Genomic DNA, 15,351 nt, shown 5'->3' with positions numbered 1-15,351 from the left:
ATTTTAGTGTTTACTGACATTAAAGTTTAAAATTAAATATCAAACTAGTTTATTAGGGCTGGATAGCTGTAAAAATACTTTACAAAAGTAATCAAGAAAAACCTTGCTTGGTTTTTATTCACTCAGATCCATAGTGAGGTTGGCAAGTCTGGGTGGACCTTCGCCAAGATCGCGATTGAAATTAGGTCCATTAGCAGTAAATGAGTCTATATCACTGTCTTCAGCTTCCCGACTTTCACTATCATCATCTTCATGTTCTTCCTCATCTTCTTCATCTTCATCTTCCTCCACAGGCTGTTTATCACAACATGAAATTTAAATACAAATATTTCAGACAATTCTTTATTGAAATATGAATCTATATAAAAATTCTATGAACAACCGACCTCAGAAGAAGTTTTTCCTATAGGCAAAATATCACTGTTCTTTGTAGCAACCGAATTGAGCTATATAATCTCAAAAAAGGGTATTTTATTTAAAAATCAATTTCTAAAGTTAATTAGCTTAAATGTAAACAAAATGCATGAGGCAATAATTACAGACAGGATATTCTTTAGATTGAATAGGTCAGTCATACCCACATTTGATGTTCCTGTTCTAGTTGCGTAAGTTCACTTTCTTCGTCAACTATAAAATAAAAAAAATCAAATATATTATTGGCAACAACAAAGATAATTTAAATAATTACTTGGCTTGTCAGCTTGAAACCACGAAGGACTAGCGTTACGAGGCACGAGATTTGGAAAAAATGAAAAAACCATTTCAAAAAACACTGACACTCTGACAGCTCCGGGCCTATCTATATAGATGTTATTCCAATGAAAAAGTAGTAGTCGAGCAAGAAGTCGTGCGCAGTTTACGCCGATGCGCACAACAGCGGCCGATAGCAGAACTAAGATCGGCCCATTCCTTCGTTCGAGAACCGTCTGCTTGTCGAACAAAGGATTGGACCTACATTGGGTGTCAAGCGTAATAACAATCTTAGTTCTGCTATCGGCCGCTGTGGTGCCACGACAGATGTCGTGGCAATAGACAGTTTCGTCCGTCGCGCCACGACATATGTCGTGGCAATAGATCTTCGTGGCAATAACCTTCTTTTATTATATATAGAAAAAAAACCTTCCTCATCAGAAATAAAAAGCACGGAGGCCATCTAGTTGTGGAAAAACAAAACAATACGAACTGAGAACTGAGTCCCTACTTCGTGCATGGACTACTCTAATTAATCAAGCCCCTCTGTGGCACCTTCGAGATTTTATAAGTCCCCTTTCGATTAGGAAATTTAAAAATTTAGTTTTCGTATTACGGTTTACGGAGATTTTCCTACTTTCAAATCAGGTATGAAAGAATAAGGCCTTTTTTTATAATCAAATTTTATTGCTATTCTGATCTCTCAATTAGGCGTTTTCCAACACGTTCATGGAAAAGCAGTCGGTGGTCACGGCATCCGAATTCTTGGATGGGGCGTCGAGGAAGGTGTTCCATACTGGCTTATTGCTAACAGCTGGAATACCGACTGGGGTGATAATGGTTATATCAAACTCCTGTGTGGGAAAGATCATTGTGGCATTGAAAGTCTGATCACAGCTGGTCTACCGAAACTCTGATTTTTCTTTCAATAATACGCAAACGTTTACAGATTAAACATTTTTTCGGTTCACCTGTCTGCCTTATTTTTCCTTCCTTTTATTATTTATTTTGTATCATCGAAAATTAACTAGACTGTTTAGTGTTTTGAAGAAAAATAAATCGGTTTAGTTAAAATGATTTCCTCCTAATATTTATTATTGCATTCTAACAAACTTAATAGACCTCTTGCACATTGCGGATAGCAGGATTCTTGTAGTCCGACAACGCTGCAATCCGCCATATTGAGAAAACCACACCCTTTTTTAACACTGTCTCTTATGGAAGTATTTTTTCAAATTGCTTTTTCTCCTAACTGGATAACAACTTCGACCAAAGAAAAATATTTAAAAATACTACATCATTCAGGTAATCCGTAGCATGTAAGTTTTCCACTATTGAAGTAGTGGAAGTCATACTAATTAAATGTTTTGTACAGGGCATATGGGCATTGTTTACATATGTAGGACCCAAACACCCCCAAACATGTATAGTTTACTTGTAATTTTTAACATGTAAACACTTGGTAATTGATTTTTCCTTATTATTTAGATTGTCATGTTTGACGAGGTATTGGTGGAAAATGCTGTAATCCATCTATTCGACCTCTCAAGAAGAACTGGTGGTGTTATTTTTAAAAAGCAATATTTTGTGGCATTCCTTGTTGGATATGTATCGTTTGGATAGTTTATTCATACATAGATTTTTTTGTGTTTCAAATGATTTGTATTTGTTAGCATTATTTAAAATAGAGAATATGGATGCATACAAAATAGACAATTAGGATGCTTCATTATCGTTGAGAAGTTGCTGTAATCCTTGGATAGTTGAAATGAGTAAGTGAAATTGTTTGCGTCTTTGTTTTAATCTAGCTTCATATTTCTGACATTCACATTCTGAGGCTTCTAGTACCTGTCGCAATAGAGATAATTTCTCTTGGGTGCTCTTTCGATCAGGCTGTGTTTGAATAATGGCAGCCAAAGCATCATATTCCATTTTATTCCTACGAATCTGTCTTGCTTCTTGCAACTCCTTCTTGGTTGCTTCAATGTCTTTTTGAGCTGACACAATTCCTTCTTCGATCTGGTTGTAAAGGTCATCATATAGTGTTAATGCTCTGCAGTGTTCATTTCACAGCACCTAAAGGATTTTGTGGCAGCAAATTCACATTGTGAAATTTGACCGATCATTCTGGCATTAGATGCTTGTCTGTAAAACATAAAAATACATCACATAAGCAAGTATAGGGGAAAATTTTACATAAAGTATAAATTATGGTGTTTTAAATTACCAACTTCGAAAGATAGCGTTCTTTTGCCTCGGTTGGCAAACTATCAGAATAGTTGGATAGGTCGAATAATTGGATTATAGCATTTTCCACCAATACCTCGTCAAACATGACAATCTAAATAATAAGGAAAAATCAATTACCAAGTGTTTACATGTTAAAAATTACAAGTAAACTATACATGTTTGGGTCCTCATATGGTCCACATATGTAAACAATGCCCATATGCCCTGTACAAAACATTTAATTATTATGACTTTCACTACTTCAATAGTGGAAAACTTACATGCTACGGATTACCTGAATGATGTAGTATTTTTTAACATTTTTCTTTGCTCGAAGTTGTTATCCAGTTTAGAGAAAAAACACTTTGAAAAAATACTTCCATAAGAGACAGTGTTAAAAAAGGGTGTGGTTTTCTCAATATGGCGGATTGCAGCGTTGTCGGACTACAAGAATCCTGCTATCCGCATTGTGCAAGAGGTCTATTGGAAATCCTTTTGGAAAGAAAAGTAGCGTACTCGAATTGTGATGCAATTCAGTTTTATCATGTTTCTTCCGTTATTTAAGTGGTTAAATAAATAACTTAATTATATTGGCAAATTATACATATTTGTTATAGTGTTCACTGAGATCATTTCAACAGTGCAAGATACATGGGAAGAAGGGGATTTAAGATTTATGAAAATATATCATTAGCAAAATTTCTTTTTTCTCCAGTTAAGAAATCACATGGACAACCACACTGATTCCTTTTGCAATACACTTCAGATGCCAAAAATGTTAAGGGACAACAATAACATCCTGATTTTGAATAAAAGATACACATCCTGATTTGAATTACAAAACCTTTCATGAACATGATATGTTTTCCCACTATTTGTTGGGCCAGAATGAAATACAATTTTGCTTGTCAAGGCTCTTGCTTTAGAGTACCTAAACATATAAAAAAACCCAAAATGAAATTACTCTACAAACAATAATGTGAAATAAATTATGGAAACAAACTATCTTAATGAATGTTATGATATTACTTAGGGTGTTATGTCAATCGACTGGCAACTTGTCATCTTCAAGACAACATTTTTTGAAACTGAAGTATGCCTGAAAAAAACCAAAATGAAATAACTATAAAATAATCATGTAAAATAAAGTATGGTAACAAACTATCTAAATGACAAGCTCCTGCTATTATATGACTTAAGGTGACATGTAAATCGACTGGCAACTTTTGTCTCAAGACTAAAATTTCTGAAACTGAAATGTGTTTGTTGATGAATGTAATCTGCAAATAATTTTGTGGTTTAGTTTTCATCACACAGAAAGATTACTGAATAAGGAATACATACTGTCAATTCCATTTCACACAGCTACAGCTTTAATTTCTCTCCGTTGATAAAATTTGTGCCTAGAACCATGAAATCATCAAGGCTGTTTAAATGAGGGAAAGTCAGAGGGGAAAGCTTGTTTGTCATACCGAATAAAGTATGGTGTGCTAGGATATCACTAAATGTGACATGTTATTCAACTGACAACTTGCCGTCATCTTCAAGACATATTTTCTGAAAGGGCGCAATGTCTGATGATAAAGATAATCTGCAAATAATTTGTTTGTTAAGTTTTCATCACACAGAAAGATAAGTAACATAATGAAAACCTACTGTCAATTCCATTTCTTACATTTACCAGTTCATTCAGCACCCACATTTGAACTATCGGCCAATCTGGCATTTGATGGGTAAAGGAACCATCAGTTGTGATACTGGATGCATGTTTTTTTTTTCTTATTAGAATTCAGCAAAAGTTATTCGATTTACATATGAAACATAAACACAGTGTTTCACGAGATGAAATCTATCACAAACATTCAATCCATCAAGCAGATTGACTGTTAGCCTGTTAAAAATTACCGTCGTCTGCTAGTCAACAATCAAGCTAAAAGTCAATCTGGGTGTCTTTTTCTTTCGCAGATATCTCGCGAACCACAAAATAAGTAACGCAAATTTAGTCTTTTCGGTTAAACGGAAAGTTGTTCTTTCCATTAGAACTAATCGGACTCTTTAATTTTGTGGAATCGTATATGCAATCTATTTTAGAAGTTTCCCATTTTTTTCCCCTTTTTGCGCCCAATCTCGCGTTATTTTCGTTAATACTTGAAATATTTAGTCATTACCTATGTAAAAAGTCATTTTACATCGAATGAGATTAGTCGCGTCGGGATCGGAGCAGCAGGAAAGCTTCACGGTCCCGAAAACCCCTTCCACCAATCACGAATCGCCCCAATTCCCCAGGGACCTCTCAGGGTTAATGGTATTTGGAGCGCTGTCGGAACTTTTGTTTCTTCAAATCTCTCACCCTTAAAAGGCGGTAAGCCTTCGGCTTTTTAAAATAAGAATTTTAAAAATCTCTCAGGGATCAAGCCCCTCTGTGGCACCTTCGAGATTTTAAAAGTCTCCTTTTTTTTTCTTGATTAGGAAATTTAAACATTTAGTTTTCGTATTGTTTTCTCTGTTTGTCATCTTATTAAATAGTCAACAATTAAAATAGTTAGTTCTCTAATAAGTCTTATTTCTCATGGTTGATTTTTTTTAATCATCATTTAGTCCCACTCATTGTGTGAAAATTTTGGAAGGAAAAGAGTGTTAGGTAGTGAAACTATTTGAAATAATGCACTTTGGCGGGATTCTGCTTTGCCCTGCCCTCTAGTGTGTGTTTTTACACTGAATTCTGTCAACTGTCCGTCATGCGTCTTTGTTGTTGTTTTTAGTGAGAATTTTATTACAGTGTGTAATGTTAAATAATTTTCGATTTATTTACCCAATTTTTTATTTAAATATATTGATTGAAATGTAACATAAGTCATTTTTATTATTTATTTATGATGGCACTCAACAGGAGAAGAGTTGATATGATTTTCACTGTGATCATTATAACAGTGCAGGATCCTGGGAAAAAATTGGATTTATCAGTAGCATTAGCAAATTGTTTCTCTTCTCCAGTTACTAAATCACATTGGACACCACACTCATTACTTTTGCAATACACTTTAGATGTAAAAAGTTTTAAGGGACCATTATAAACTCATGATTTCGAATTGAAAATTTAAGGGATCATAATAAACTCCTGCTGATTTGAATAACAAAACCTTTCAAGAACATGATATGTTTTCCCGCTATTTGTTAAGCCAGAAGCCCAGAATAAAATACAATTTTGCATGTCAAGGCTCTTGCTTCAGGGTAGGTACCTAAAAATATCAAGGAACCAAAATGAAATAACTCGTTTAAACACTTACATTTATTTAAATTTTACCAATTTGCAGGAAGTGAGTTTTTTTTTTCAATTCATCAAGGCATTCTAAATGAGGGAAAGCTTGTTTTTCATGTTGAATTAAGAATGGTAACAAATTATCTAAATGACAAGCTCCTGCTATGACATCACTTAAGGTGACATGTAAATCGACTGGCAACTATTGTCATCTTCAAGACAAAACTTTCTGAAACTGAAATATGTCTGATGATGAATGTAATCTGCAAATAATTTTGTGGTTTAGTTTTCATCACACAGAAAGATTACTGAACAAAATGAATACATACTGTCAATTCCATTTCACACAGCTGCAGCTTTAATTTCTATCCGTTGATAAAATTTTTGCTTAGAACCATGAAATCATCAAGGCTTTTTAAATGAGGGAAAGCCAGAGGGGAAAGCTTTTTTTGCATGCCGAATAAAGTATGCTGTGCTAGGATATCACTAAGTGTGACCTGTAAATCAACTGGCAACTTGTCGTCATCTTCAAGACATATTTTCTGATAGGGAGCAATGTCTGATGATAAAGATAATCTGCAAATAATTTGTTTGTTTAGTTTTCATCACACACAAAGATTAGTAACATAATGAAAACCTACTGTCAATTCCATGTTTACCAGTTCATTCAGCACCCACATTTGAACTATCTGCCAATCTTGCATTTGATGGGTAATTGAACCATCAGTTGTGATACTGGATGCATGGTTTTTTTTCTTATTAGAATTCAGCAATAGTTAACATATGAAATAAAAACACAGTGTTTCACGAGATGAAATCTATCACAAACATTCAATCCATCAATTCGCCATGCCACACGTGACTGTTATCCTGTTAAAATTTACCGTCGTCTGCTAGTCAACAATCAAGCTAAAAGTCAATCTGGGTGTCTTTTTCTTTCGCAGATATCTCGCGAACCACAAAATAAGTAATGCAAATTTAGTCTTTTCGGTTAAACGGAAAGTTGTTCTTTCCATTAGAACTAATTGGACCCTTTAATTTTGTGGAATCGTATATGCAATCTATTTTAGAAGTTTCCCCTTTTTTTCCCCTTTTTGCTCCCAATCTCTCGTTATTTTCGTTAATACTTAAAAAATTTAGTCATGACCTATGTAAAAAGTCATTCTACATCGAATAAGATTAGTCGCGTCGCGATCAGAGCAGCACGAACGCGTCACAGTCCCGAAAACCCCTTCGACCAATCACGAATCGCCCCAATTCCCCAGGGACCTCTCACAGTTAAGACTATTTGGAGCGCTGTCGGAACTTTTGTTTCTTGAAATCTCTCACCCTTAAAAGGCGGTAAGCCTTCGGCTTTTTAAAATAAGAATTTTAAAAATCTCTCAGGGATCAAGCCCCTCTGTGGCACCTTCGAGATTTTAAAAGTCTCCTTTCGTTTTTTTTCTTGATTAGGAAATTTAAAAATTTAGTTTTCGTATTGTTTTCTCTGTTTGTCATCTTATTAAATAGTCAACAATTAAAATAGTTAGTTCTCTAGTAAGTCTTATTTCTCATGGTTGATTTTTTTAATCATCATTTAGTCCCACTCATTGTGTGAAAATTTCGGAAGGAAAAGAGTGTTGGGTAGTAAAACTATTTGAAATAATGCACTTTGGCGGGATTCTGCTTTGCCCTACCCTCTAGTGTGCGTTTTGACACTGTATTCTGTCAACTGTCCGTCATGGCGTCATTTATTTTCAAATTAATTATTCAATTTTGTATTTAAATAAATGGATTCAAATGTAACACAAGAGTCGTTTTTATTATTTATGTATGATGGCACTTAACAGGAGAAGAGTTTCAACAGTGCAGGATACATGGGAAAAAGGGGATATATCAGTAGCATTAGAAAACTTTCTTTCTTCTCCAGTTACTAATCATATGGGACACCACACTCATTTCCTTTTGCAATACCCATCAGTTGTCAAAAGTTTTAAGGGACCATAATAAACTCCTGATTTTGAATTAAAAAATTGAGGGACTACTATAAACTCCTGATTTGAATTAAACAACCTTTCAAGAACATGATATTTTTTTCACTATAATAGTTGGTCCAGAATGAGATACAATTTTCCTTTTCAAGGCTCTTGCTTAAGGGTACCTAAAAATATCGAAGAAAGAAAATGAAATAACTATAAAACAATCACATTTATTTCAATTTTACCAATTTGCAGGAAGTCGAAGATTATCAGTGGTTTTTTTTTCTTCAAATCATCAAGGCATTCTAAATGAGGGAAATCTTCTTTTGAATGTTGAATCAAGAATGGTAACAAACTATCTAAATGACAAGCTCTTGCTATGATATCACTTAGGGTGTCATGTAAATCGACTGGCAACTTTCAAGAAATTTTTTTCTGAAACTGAAGTATGTTTATTGAAGATTAGTGAATTTATAATGAATACATACTATTAGAGAATAATGAATACATACTATCAATTCCATTGCTGTGGTATAACTTAGGGTGACATGTCAATCGACTGGCAACTTGTCATCTTCATGCCCAACTGTTCTGAAACTGTAGTATGTCTATTGTAAAGTTAATCTGCAAATAAATTTTTTGTTTAGTTTTCATCACCCAGAAAGATTGCTGAATAACAAATACATACTGTCAATTCCATTTTCCACAGCTGCAGCTTTAATTTATCTTTGTTGATAAAATTTCGCTAACCATAACATCAAGGCCTTTAAATGAGGGAAAGCTAGAAGGGAAAGCTTTTTTTGCATGCCGAATAAAGTATGGTGTGCTAGGATATCATTATGGGTGACATGTAAATCAACTGGCAACTTGTCGTCATCTTCAAGACATAATTTTCTGAATGGGAGCAATGTCTGATGATAAATGTAATCTGCAAATAATTTGTTGATTTAGTTTTCATCACACAGAAAGATTAGTGACATAATGAACACCTATTGTCAATTCCATTTTTTATGTTTACCAGTTCATTCAGCACCCACATATTGAACTATCTGCCAATCTGGCATTTGATGGGTAAAGGAATCATCAGTTGTGACACTGGAGGCATGGTTTTTTTTTCTTATTAGAATCCTGCAATAGTTAAAATTAGAAAGATAACCACAGTGCTTCACAAGATGAAATGAATCACAAACATTCTTACATTAGATCGATGAATTCCAATGAATACCCAGCCGCCCCAGTAGCCAGTACCCACACGCCACACCGATAAAAGTTATCGTCGTCTGCTAGTCAACAAACAATCAACTCAAAGTCAATCTGGGTGTCTTTTTCTTGGTCAAATATCTCGCGAATAAGGAAAATAGTGTCTCCAATTATTGTATATGTTAGAAAAGAAAAGTTCTTCTTTCAATTAGAAGCAATCGCATCTTCTAATTTTAGAAGCGAACTTTTTTCTATATTTTACAAGTTTCCCCTATTTTCCCTCTTTTTGCTTCCAATCTCTCGTTATTTTCGTTAAGAGTTAAAAAATTTAGTCATTACCTGTGTAAAAAGTCATTCTACATCGAATGGGATTAGTCGCGTCGCGATCGGAGCAGCACGAAAGCGTCACGGTCCCGAAAACCCCTTCGACCAATCACGAATCGCCTGGAATCCCCAGGGACCTCTCAGGGTTAATAGTATTTGGAGCGGTGTCGGAACTTTTGTTTCTTGAAATCTCTCACCCTTAAAAGGCGGTAAGCCTTCGGCTTTTTAAAATAAGAATTTTTAAAATCTCTCAGGGATAAGAATTTTAAAAATCTCTCAGGGAGGACGGGATTGTTCTGCGTTTCCTATGTCGGCCATGTAATTTTTTTTGTGGGAGAATCAGAATCAGAATTTAAAAATTACCATAGAATTACCATATGTTCCTATACCTAACATTTATTTTTATAGAGATATTTCCAATTCCTTAACGGAAAATTTGAAATAGGGCAAAACACCGGTGCCATCTAGGAACCAAACCTCCTAAGCTCTTGTTTGTGTGCAAGCAGATGCCCATGCATACCGAGAGAAAGAGAGAACACTCTCTTATCTCTAGTCCTCTGATATAGCGGCCTAACTATCTTTTACTTTGTAGCGTATATTCTTAAGAGCTTAGGGTGTTTGGTTGCTAGATGGCACCGGTGTTTTGTCCTTTTATCCCTACTCTGCCCTACACCTGAAAGTAAATTTATCATATCTTAAATTAGTCAATTTCACTAAGATTTATATCCATAGTTGGAATCAGCGAAAAAAACTGAATTTATTTATATTTTTTATTAATGTTTTCATGAAAATACCCCACCCGACTAGCTATAACAAAACAAGGCATAGGCGAAGAGTCTCTTTGCTACCACCCGCGGTCCGTCCCGTCCTTAATATACAGAAGTCCATGCTTCGTGTTGCCGCAGACGACGCTTAACCGAGTTTTACAATCAACCAGTGATCTTCTCTGATCATCATTTTCTACAGAAGGATCACCAAATCCACGTTTTGGTGAATTTTGAATCTAGCCTATATGATTTCGAGTTTGGTACGTAAAAGTTTTCAATCCGAACTTTTTACTGGGTACTCAACAAAATTTGTTGCTGGAATTCTTGGTCCTAAATTAGGACAAGTTAATCGGCAAATAGATTATCGACAAATTCGACGAAGTATGAAGGAAGAAGTTCTTGATGGAATTTTTTCAGAAACAGATTTGAAATCCAACAAAAGATCCTTTGATAAGACTGATGATGTGAAAAATGGGAAAACATTGGAAGAAACAAACAAAAAACCTCGCTTTCAAAAGAAAAAAAAATTTGCTATTCTTTTGAGTTATTCTGGTCAAAATTATTTGGGCATGCAATTTAATCATGGATTCAAAACTGTTGAAGGAGAATTGTTTCAAGCATTCATGAAACTTGAAATAATGGATGATGAGTCTTTTAAATCTCCACAGACAGTGCATTTTCAAAGAGCAGCACGCACAGACAAAGGAGTAATTTATTTTATTGTTATATGTTTTGTAAAATCATTGATTAAGTACTTTTCTCAATTTAGGTATCGGCTGTTCGTCAAGTGATTTCATTAAAAATGAGTAAGTTACACTTTGTACTTTTGTGTTTAAACTTTGAAGTGTACACAATAACCATACATTTTTGTTACTATATTTTGTCTTAGTAAATCAGCTTAGTTTTCAAGAAAAAATTTTGGCTAAAATTAAACATTTTAAATGTTTAATTTAAAAATGTATTGATTTTAACAGTAAATAAATAATAACTTTTCACAGGAACGCCAGATGAAGATTTGGTTAATCAGCTAAATTCATTGCTTCCTAATTGTATAAAAGTGTTTGCCATGAGGAAGGTTACGGGAGGTTTTAATAGCAAAATTGCCTGTGATTCAAGATCTTATGTAAGTAATGTTGATTGTATATACATATTGTCAATAGTGAACTCTCATAATTATTTTTACATTCATGCTATATAGTCTTATGTGATGCCCACCTTTGCATTCACATCAAAAGAAGTAGCTCCCACCCATGAATATCGAGTGACATCAAAAATTCTTGATGAAGTCAACTCATTGCTTTCAGTTTTCAAAGGCACGCGAAATTATCATAACTTCACATCAGGCCGACCTGCTCAAGATCCTAGCTGTAAACGTTATATTACGCAATTTTCTTGTGGCGACCCTTTTATGATTAAAGAAGTGGAATTCGTAAAAATCACCATTAAGGGTAAGTATTTCAATTTTCTGGTATATATTGAAAGTTTTTTTACTTATAAATAATTTATTTAGGACAAAGTTTCATGCTGCATCAAATACGAAAAATGGTAACAAAGTCGCATCCAAGATTTCGTTAATTTATTATTTTAATGTTCCAAATGATGTATTTTCTCTTTTACTTTTATTAGATTGGCCTTACCATTTCGGTGATGCGTGGATTTGTCCCAAGAGAAATACTAGATAAAGCCTTTAAAATGGAACGTGTCAATGTACCCACCGCCCCCAGTTTAAATCTGTTGTTAGAGGAGGTAATTAATCAATATTTTAAAATCATCTTTTTTTAAAATCTCAGTGATGATTATTGAGCGTTATATATTAATGCATTTTAGCCGCACTACGATAGCTATAATCGTCGTTACGGGGGTGATGGAATCCATGAAACTTTAGACTGGAGCTCCTTTGATAAAGACATAGAAACATTCTGCGGTGATTTTATTCTGCCAATTATTTATAATGGCGAGATGGACATTCAAAACGGTTCAATGATAACTTGGTTATTGACATGTTTACCCATTCATACTTACGAATTCCCTCCCGACTCGAGTGAAAAAGTTACGGATTCCACATTGGAATGAAATCTTGCTCAGTTTTTAGTTCTGTAATAGCATTGATGAAATAATTGCTATGAACGAAATTAAATCTGTCTTTTGTACCAATGTTCTATTCAGCTATTCTTTCTTAAACTCAACACACCAATTACCTTGATCATAAAAACTACGACAAACAGTGATATTCGAAACCCTGGAACATAAATATTCTAATTCACCCTCCTTAAATACGTGATAAAATCTCAGGTAGGTAGAAGGATTTGACTCAGAGCTTCCTCTATTCTCTAAATCTTCGGAATTAGAATTTCGGAAATTAAGTTTCCATGGAACAAGAATATCAGCATGCTTGAAATTTGTCCGATTTTCGTGTACCGGTAAAACCGCTGTAGGATATGCCTCTGCTCTACTAGATACCTCACTCTTTTTTTGAAGCAGATACGAAGATTTTTCCATTCCTATTTGTTGGTCTCTGGCCCAAACATATATTAGAGCTCGACCACCCTTTACCAGCACACCTTAAAAAAAAATAAAACAAGTTATAAAATGGAATAAAGTATTTAAAATGTGGAAGTAAGGTACGGCTTATATCAATCAGCGTTTTCAAACGACGTTCATCGGTTGTCAAATGATGAATGACGGCGATACATATCGCAGCATCAGCTATACTATCTCGAAACGGCGAAACGCGACAATCAGCTTTAACAACCTGATGATCATCACGATTCCTGCAAACTAAAATGAAATAAAATAGTTCATGTGACACCTAGGAAATATAAAGAGATTTCGATTGTTAATCTTCTACTTTTTAATAGTTGACTTGATCGGTCAGTTCCAATACTAAACAATGAGCTCGAACAGTTGAAGTATTTGCCATTTCCGCAACCGATGTCTACTAGCAGTGACCCAACAGGAAAACTCATTATAAACGCTTTTACGTTCGGCCACGGCGAATGCCTTAATCATTTATCGTTAATGGGAATACACGTATTAAAAGAATGATCTATACGACTATGATAATAAATAATACCTTGTTTCACTAAAATGGGATGCGATTCCATCGTAAACATGAAATACATGATTTTTTTCGATTTGGTCAGCGGCCTCTTCTGAAAAATCTACGACCTTTGATGATTGTGAATCACACCATTCGGTAAATTTACAATCGCATTCCGACGTCCGTATTTTACGAAACGTTAAAGACGTCCGCTTTTCTCGCCGAAGAATGGTCAAGCCTCCAAACTCGGCATCAACTACATCAGATTTTCGTGGCGTAATACCGTGACTCCACATGTATCTAAAAATTGAATCCAATGTTTTGGTGATTTGACGAAACAATGAAGTTCTTATAGACATTTACCTTGATTCGTTTGTCATTATTAAGCACGAACGTCTTGGCAAAGTTATACTGACACATTCTCCACCTTTATTATTTTTGAAATCCATAACAATATCAGAACCCAGTGATACACTGATAATTCCATCTTCAAAGGAACTATGTGTGTCTGTGTGAAGAGGTATCCCTTGTCCAGGTACATAATGATTGACAGTCAACTGATTTGGTCTCACCAAACCAAATTCCATAAATTTTTCTACGAGTGGCTCCATTTCAACAGGTATTCCAGAAGATAGTGGGTTTTTGTCAACTTTATTACTACCATACAGAAACTCAAAGCCATAATGCTTCACTGTTCTATGTTTAAGCTGTGAAGTCTGTGATTCAGACTGCTGAGTATGGGTAAAAAATAACAGTTTTTCTTCTTCTCCCAATGAAATAAAATTTTTCTTCAATTTAAGTCCAGTGGGCCAAACCTTTGAAGTTTCTTGGAAACTTAATAATGTGTCTAAATTCCAAAATGAAAACAAACAACTTAGTACTTACAAAATGCTTTATACTGCTATTGCTGTAAATCCTCACCATCAATACACTTCAGAAAACACAAGTACAGAGGTTTAGATTCATCCTTCAAGCAGAAACTTCCATTTAGTTTCTGGTAGCTTTCAGCACTATTATTTTCTTTCTTAAAGCTTAAAACACAATAAGATTTTCCTTCTAACATTATCAGATTTTCAACTTCCCCAAAATGTTCAAAAATATCCAATATTTCTTCTCTAGTGAATCCATTTAATAAACCGGCATTTATCAGACATAATACATTGGTAGGTGAGGAAGAAAAATTATCTAGCAAGTTTACTGACATGTCTTTTGATAGATGAGCACAAAACCTGACAATTTTTCTGGCAATTTTCTTCCCATTAACTTTTTTCATTTCTATTTTTTGGGAGGGGTGGGGTGAGTTCAAATAGGCCAAAATATCAGTTATTCAGTATCAGTTATATTTTATATATTATTTTGTAGGCTGTTTGAGGGCATCAGAAGCAGCACTTTAATTCATTACAACTTCGGCGTTCGGCCTTCGAAACTCTTTAAAAAAGCCTTTAAATTATTATAACTTCCACAATCCGCGAGTAAGCAAGTACGGCTTGCAAATACGACTTGGCCAAGAAATATCGATAGAAAGAAACGGGTCCCCGGTCCCGGTATTCAATGTGCGTGGAACGTGGATCGTGGACCGGTGAGCCGTGGAAAAAGCGCCGTGGAAAGCCTAACTCCGCCCCCAAATGGGGGGAGCCAACTCCCGTGGAAATAGCCGGAGGCACGGTATTTCGTGGAAAGTGAAATCGTGGAATTTGATTTTTTGAAAAATACCTCCCCACACAATGCTTGGACAACACGGTACTTCGTGGAATGTATAACATCGTGGAATTGTCCCCAAAAGCCCCCATTATTTTAAAACCGTGTTATGCATGAAACACAATGATGTAATTAATGATGATGAAAATGGTTATTATGTGAAAACCAATAAAACGATGTACTTGT

At 34.8% G+C, this 15,351-nt stretch overlaps 3 protein-coding genes and 3 long non-coding RNA genes across 12 annotated transcripts; 2 read left to right on the top strand and 4 right to left on the bottom strand.

Annotated features, from left to right (window-relative positions):
* Positions 1-32: 32 nt before the first annotated feature.
* On the bottom strand, positions 33-836 carry LOC124206108 (anaphase-promoting complex subunit 15B-like). Its single transcript, XM_046603755.1, has 4 exons — positions 689-836; positions 578-627; positions 387-446; positions 33-294 (listed from the first exon to the last, which is right to left on the bottom strand). The coding sequence occupies exons 1-4, from the start codon at positions 759-761 to the stop codon at positions 115-117; spliced, it is 363 nt and encodes a 120-aa protein (XP_046459711.1). The 5' UTR covers positions 762-836; the 3' UTR covers positions 33-114.
* A 985-nt stretch (positions 837-1,821) lies between these two features.
* LOC124203572 lies at positions 1,822-2,339 on the top strand. Its single transcript, XR_006878546.1, has 3 exons — positions 1,822-1,995; positions 2,066-2,114; positions 2,179-2,339. It is a non-coding gene; the product is annotated as an uncharacterized LOC124203572 (long non-coding RNA).
* Positions 2,340-2,679: 340 nt separating this feature from the next.
* Positions 2,680-3,414, bottom strand: LOC124203573. The gene is made up of 4 exons (XR_006878547.1): positions 3,215-3,414; positions 3,096-3,144; positions 2,918-3,031; positions 2,680-2,835 (listed from the first exon to the last, which is right to left on the bottom strand). It is a non-coding gene; the product is annotated as an uncharacterized LOC124203573 (long non-coding RNA).
* Positions 3,415-5,773: 2,359 nt separating this feature from the next.
* On the bottom strand, positions 5,774-9,927 carry LOC124203571. Of its 5 annotated transcripts, XR_006878542.1 has the most exons (11): positions 9,676-9,927; positions 9,335-9,477; positions 9,126-9,264; positions 8,825-9,064; positions 8,649-8,760; positions 8,382-8,577; positions 8,231-8,318; positions 6,820-8,171; positions 6,508-6,754; positions 6,224-6,441; positions 5,774-6,158 (listed from the first exon to the last, which is right to left on the bottom strand). It is a non-coding gene; the product is annotated as an uncharacterized LOC124203571 (long non-coding RNA). The 5 variants fall into 5 exon arrangements; XR_006878541.1 differs by having other exon boundaries at positions 6,820-8,318; XR_006878540.1 differs by having other exon boundaries at positions 6,820-8,318; positions 9,155-9,264; positions 9,676-9,926.
* Positions 9,928-10,534: 607 nt separating this feature from the next.
* Positions 10,535-12,581, top strand: LOC124203569 (tRNA pseudouridine synthase A-like). 3 transcript variants are annotated; one of them, XM_046600243.1, is made up of 8 exons: positions 10,535-10,687; positions 10,767-11,134; positions 11,197-11,233; positions 11,426-11,550; positions 11,626-11,875; positions 11,938-11,972; positions 12,054-12,173; positions 12,255-12,581. In XM_046600243.1, the coding sequence occupies exons 2-8, from the start codon at positions 10,811-10,813 to the stop codon at positions 12,498-12,500; spliced, it is 1,137 nt and encodes a 378-aa protein (XP_046456199.1). In that variant the 5' UTR covers positions 10,535-10,687; positions 10,767-10,810; the 3' UTR covers positions 12,501-12,581. The 3 variants fall into 3 exon arrangements, with proteins under 3 accessions (XP_046456199.1, XP_046456197.1, XP_046456198.1); XM_046600241.1 differs by having other exon boundaries at positions 10,539-11,134; XM_046600242.1 differs by lacking the exon at positions 10,767-11,134 and having other exon boundaries at positions 10,542-10,687.
* LOC124203568 (alkylated DNA repair protein alkB homolog 8-like) lies at positions 12,567-14,986 on the bottom strand. The gene is made up of 6 exons (XM_046600240.1): positions 14,389-14,986; positions 13,831-14,314; positions 13,501-13,767; positions 13,276-13,427; positions 13,053-13,205; positions 12,567-12,988 (listed from the first exon to the last, which is right to left on the bottom strand). The coding sequence occupies exons 1-6, from the start codon at positions 14,738-14,740 to the stop codon at positions 12,594-12,596; spliced, it is 1,803 nt and encodes a 600-aa protein (XP_046456196.1). The 5' UTR covers positions 14,741-14,986; the 3' UTR covers positions 12,567-12,593.
* Positions 14,987-15,351: the final 365 nt, after the last annotated feature.

The sequence above is a fragment of the Daphnia pulex genome, chromosome 10 (assembly GCF_021134715.1).
Source record: "Daphnia pulex isolate KAP4 chromosome 10, ASM2113471v1".
Classification (NCBI taxonomy): domain Eukaryota; kingdom Metazoa; phylum Arthropoda; class Branchiopoda; order Diplostraca; family Daphniidae; genus Daphnia; species Daphnia pulex.
This window is presented reverse-complemented; position numbering and strand designations above follow the sequence as displayed.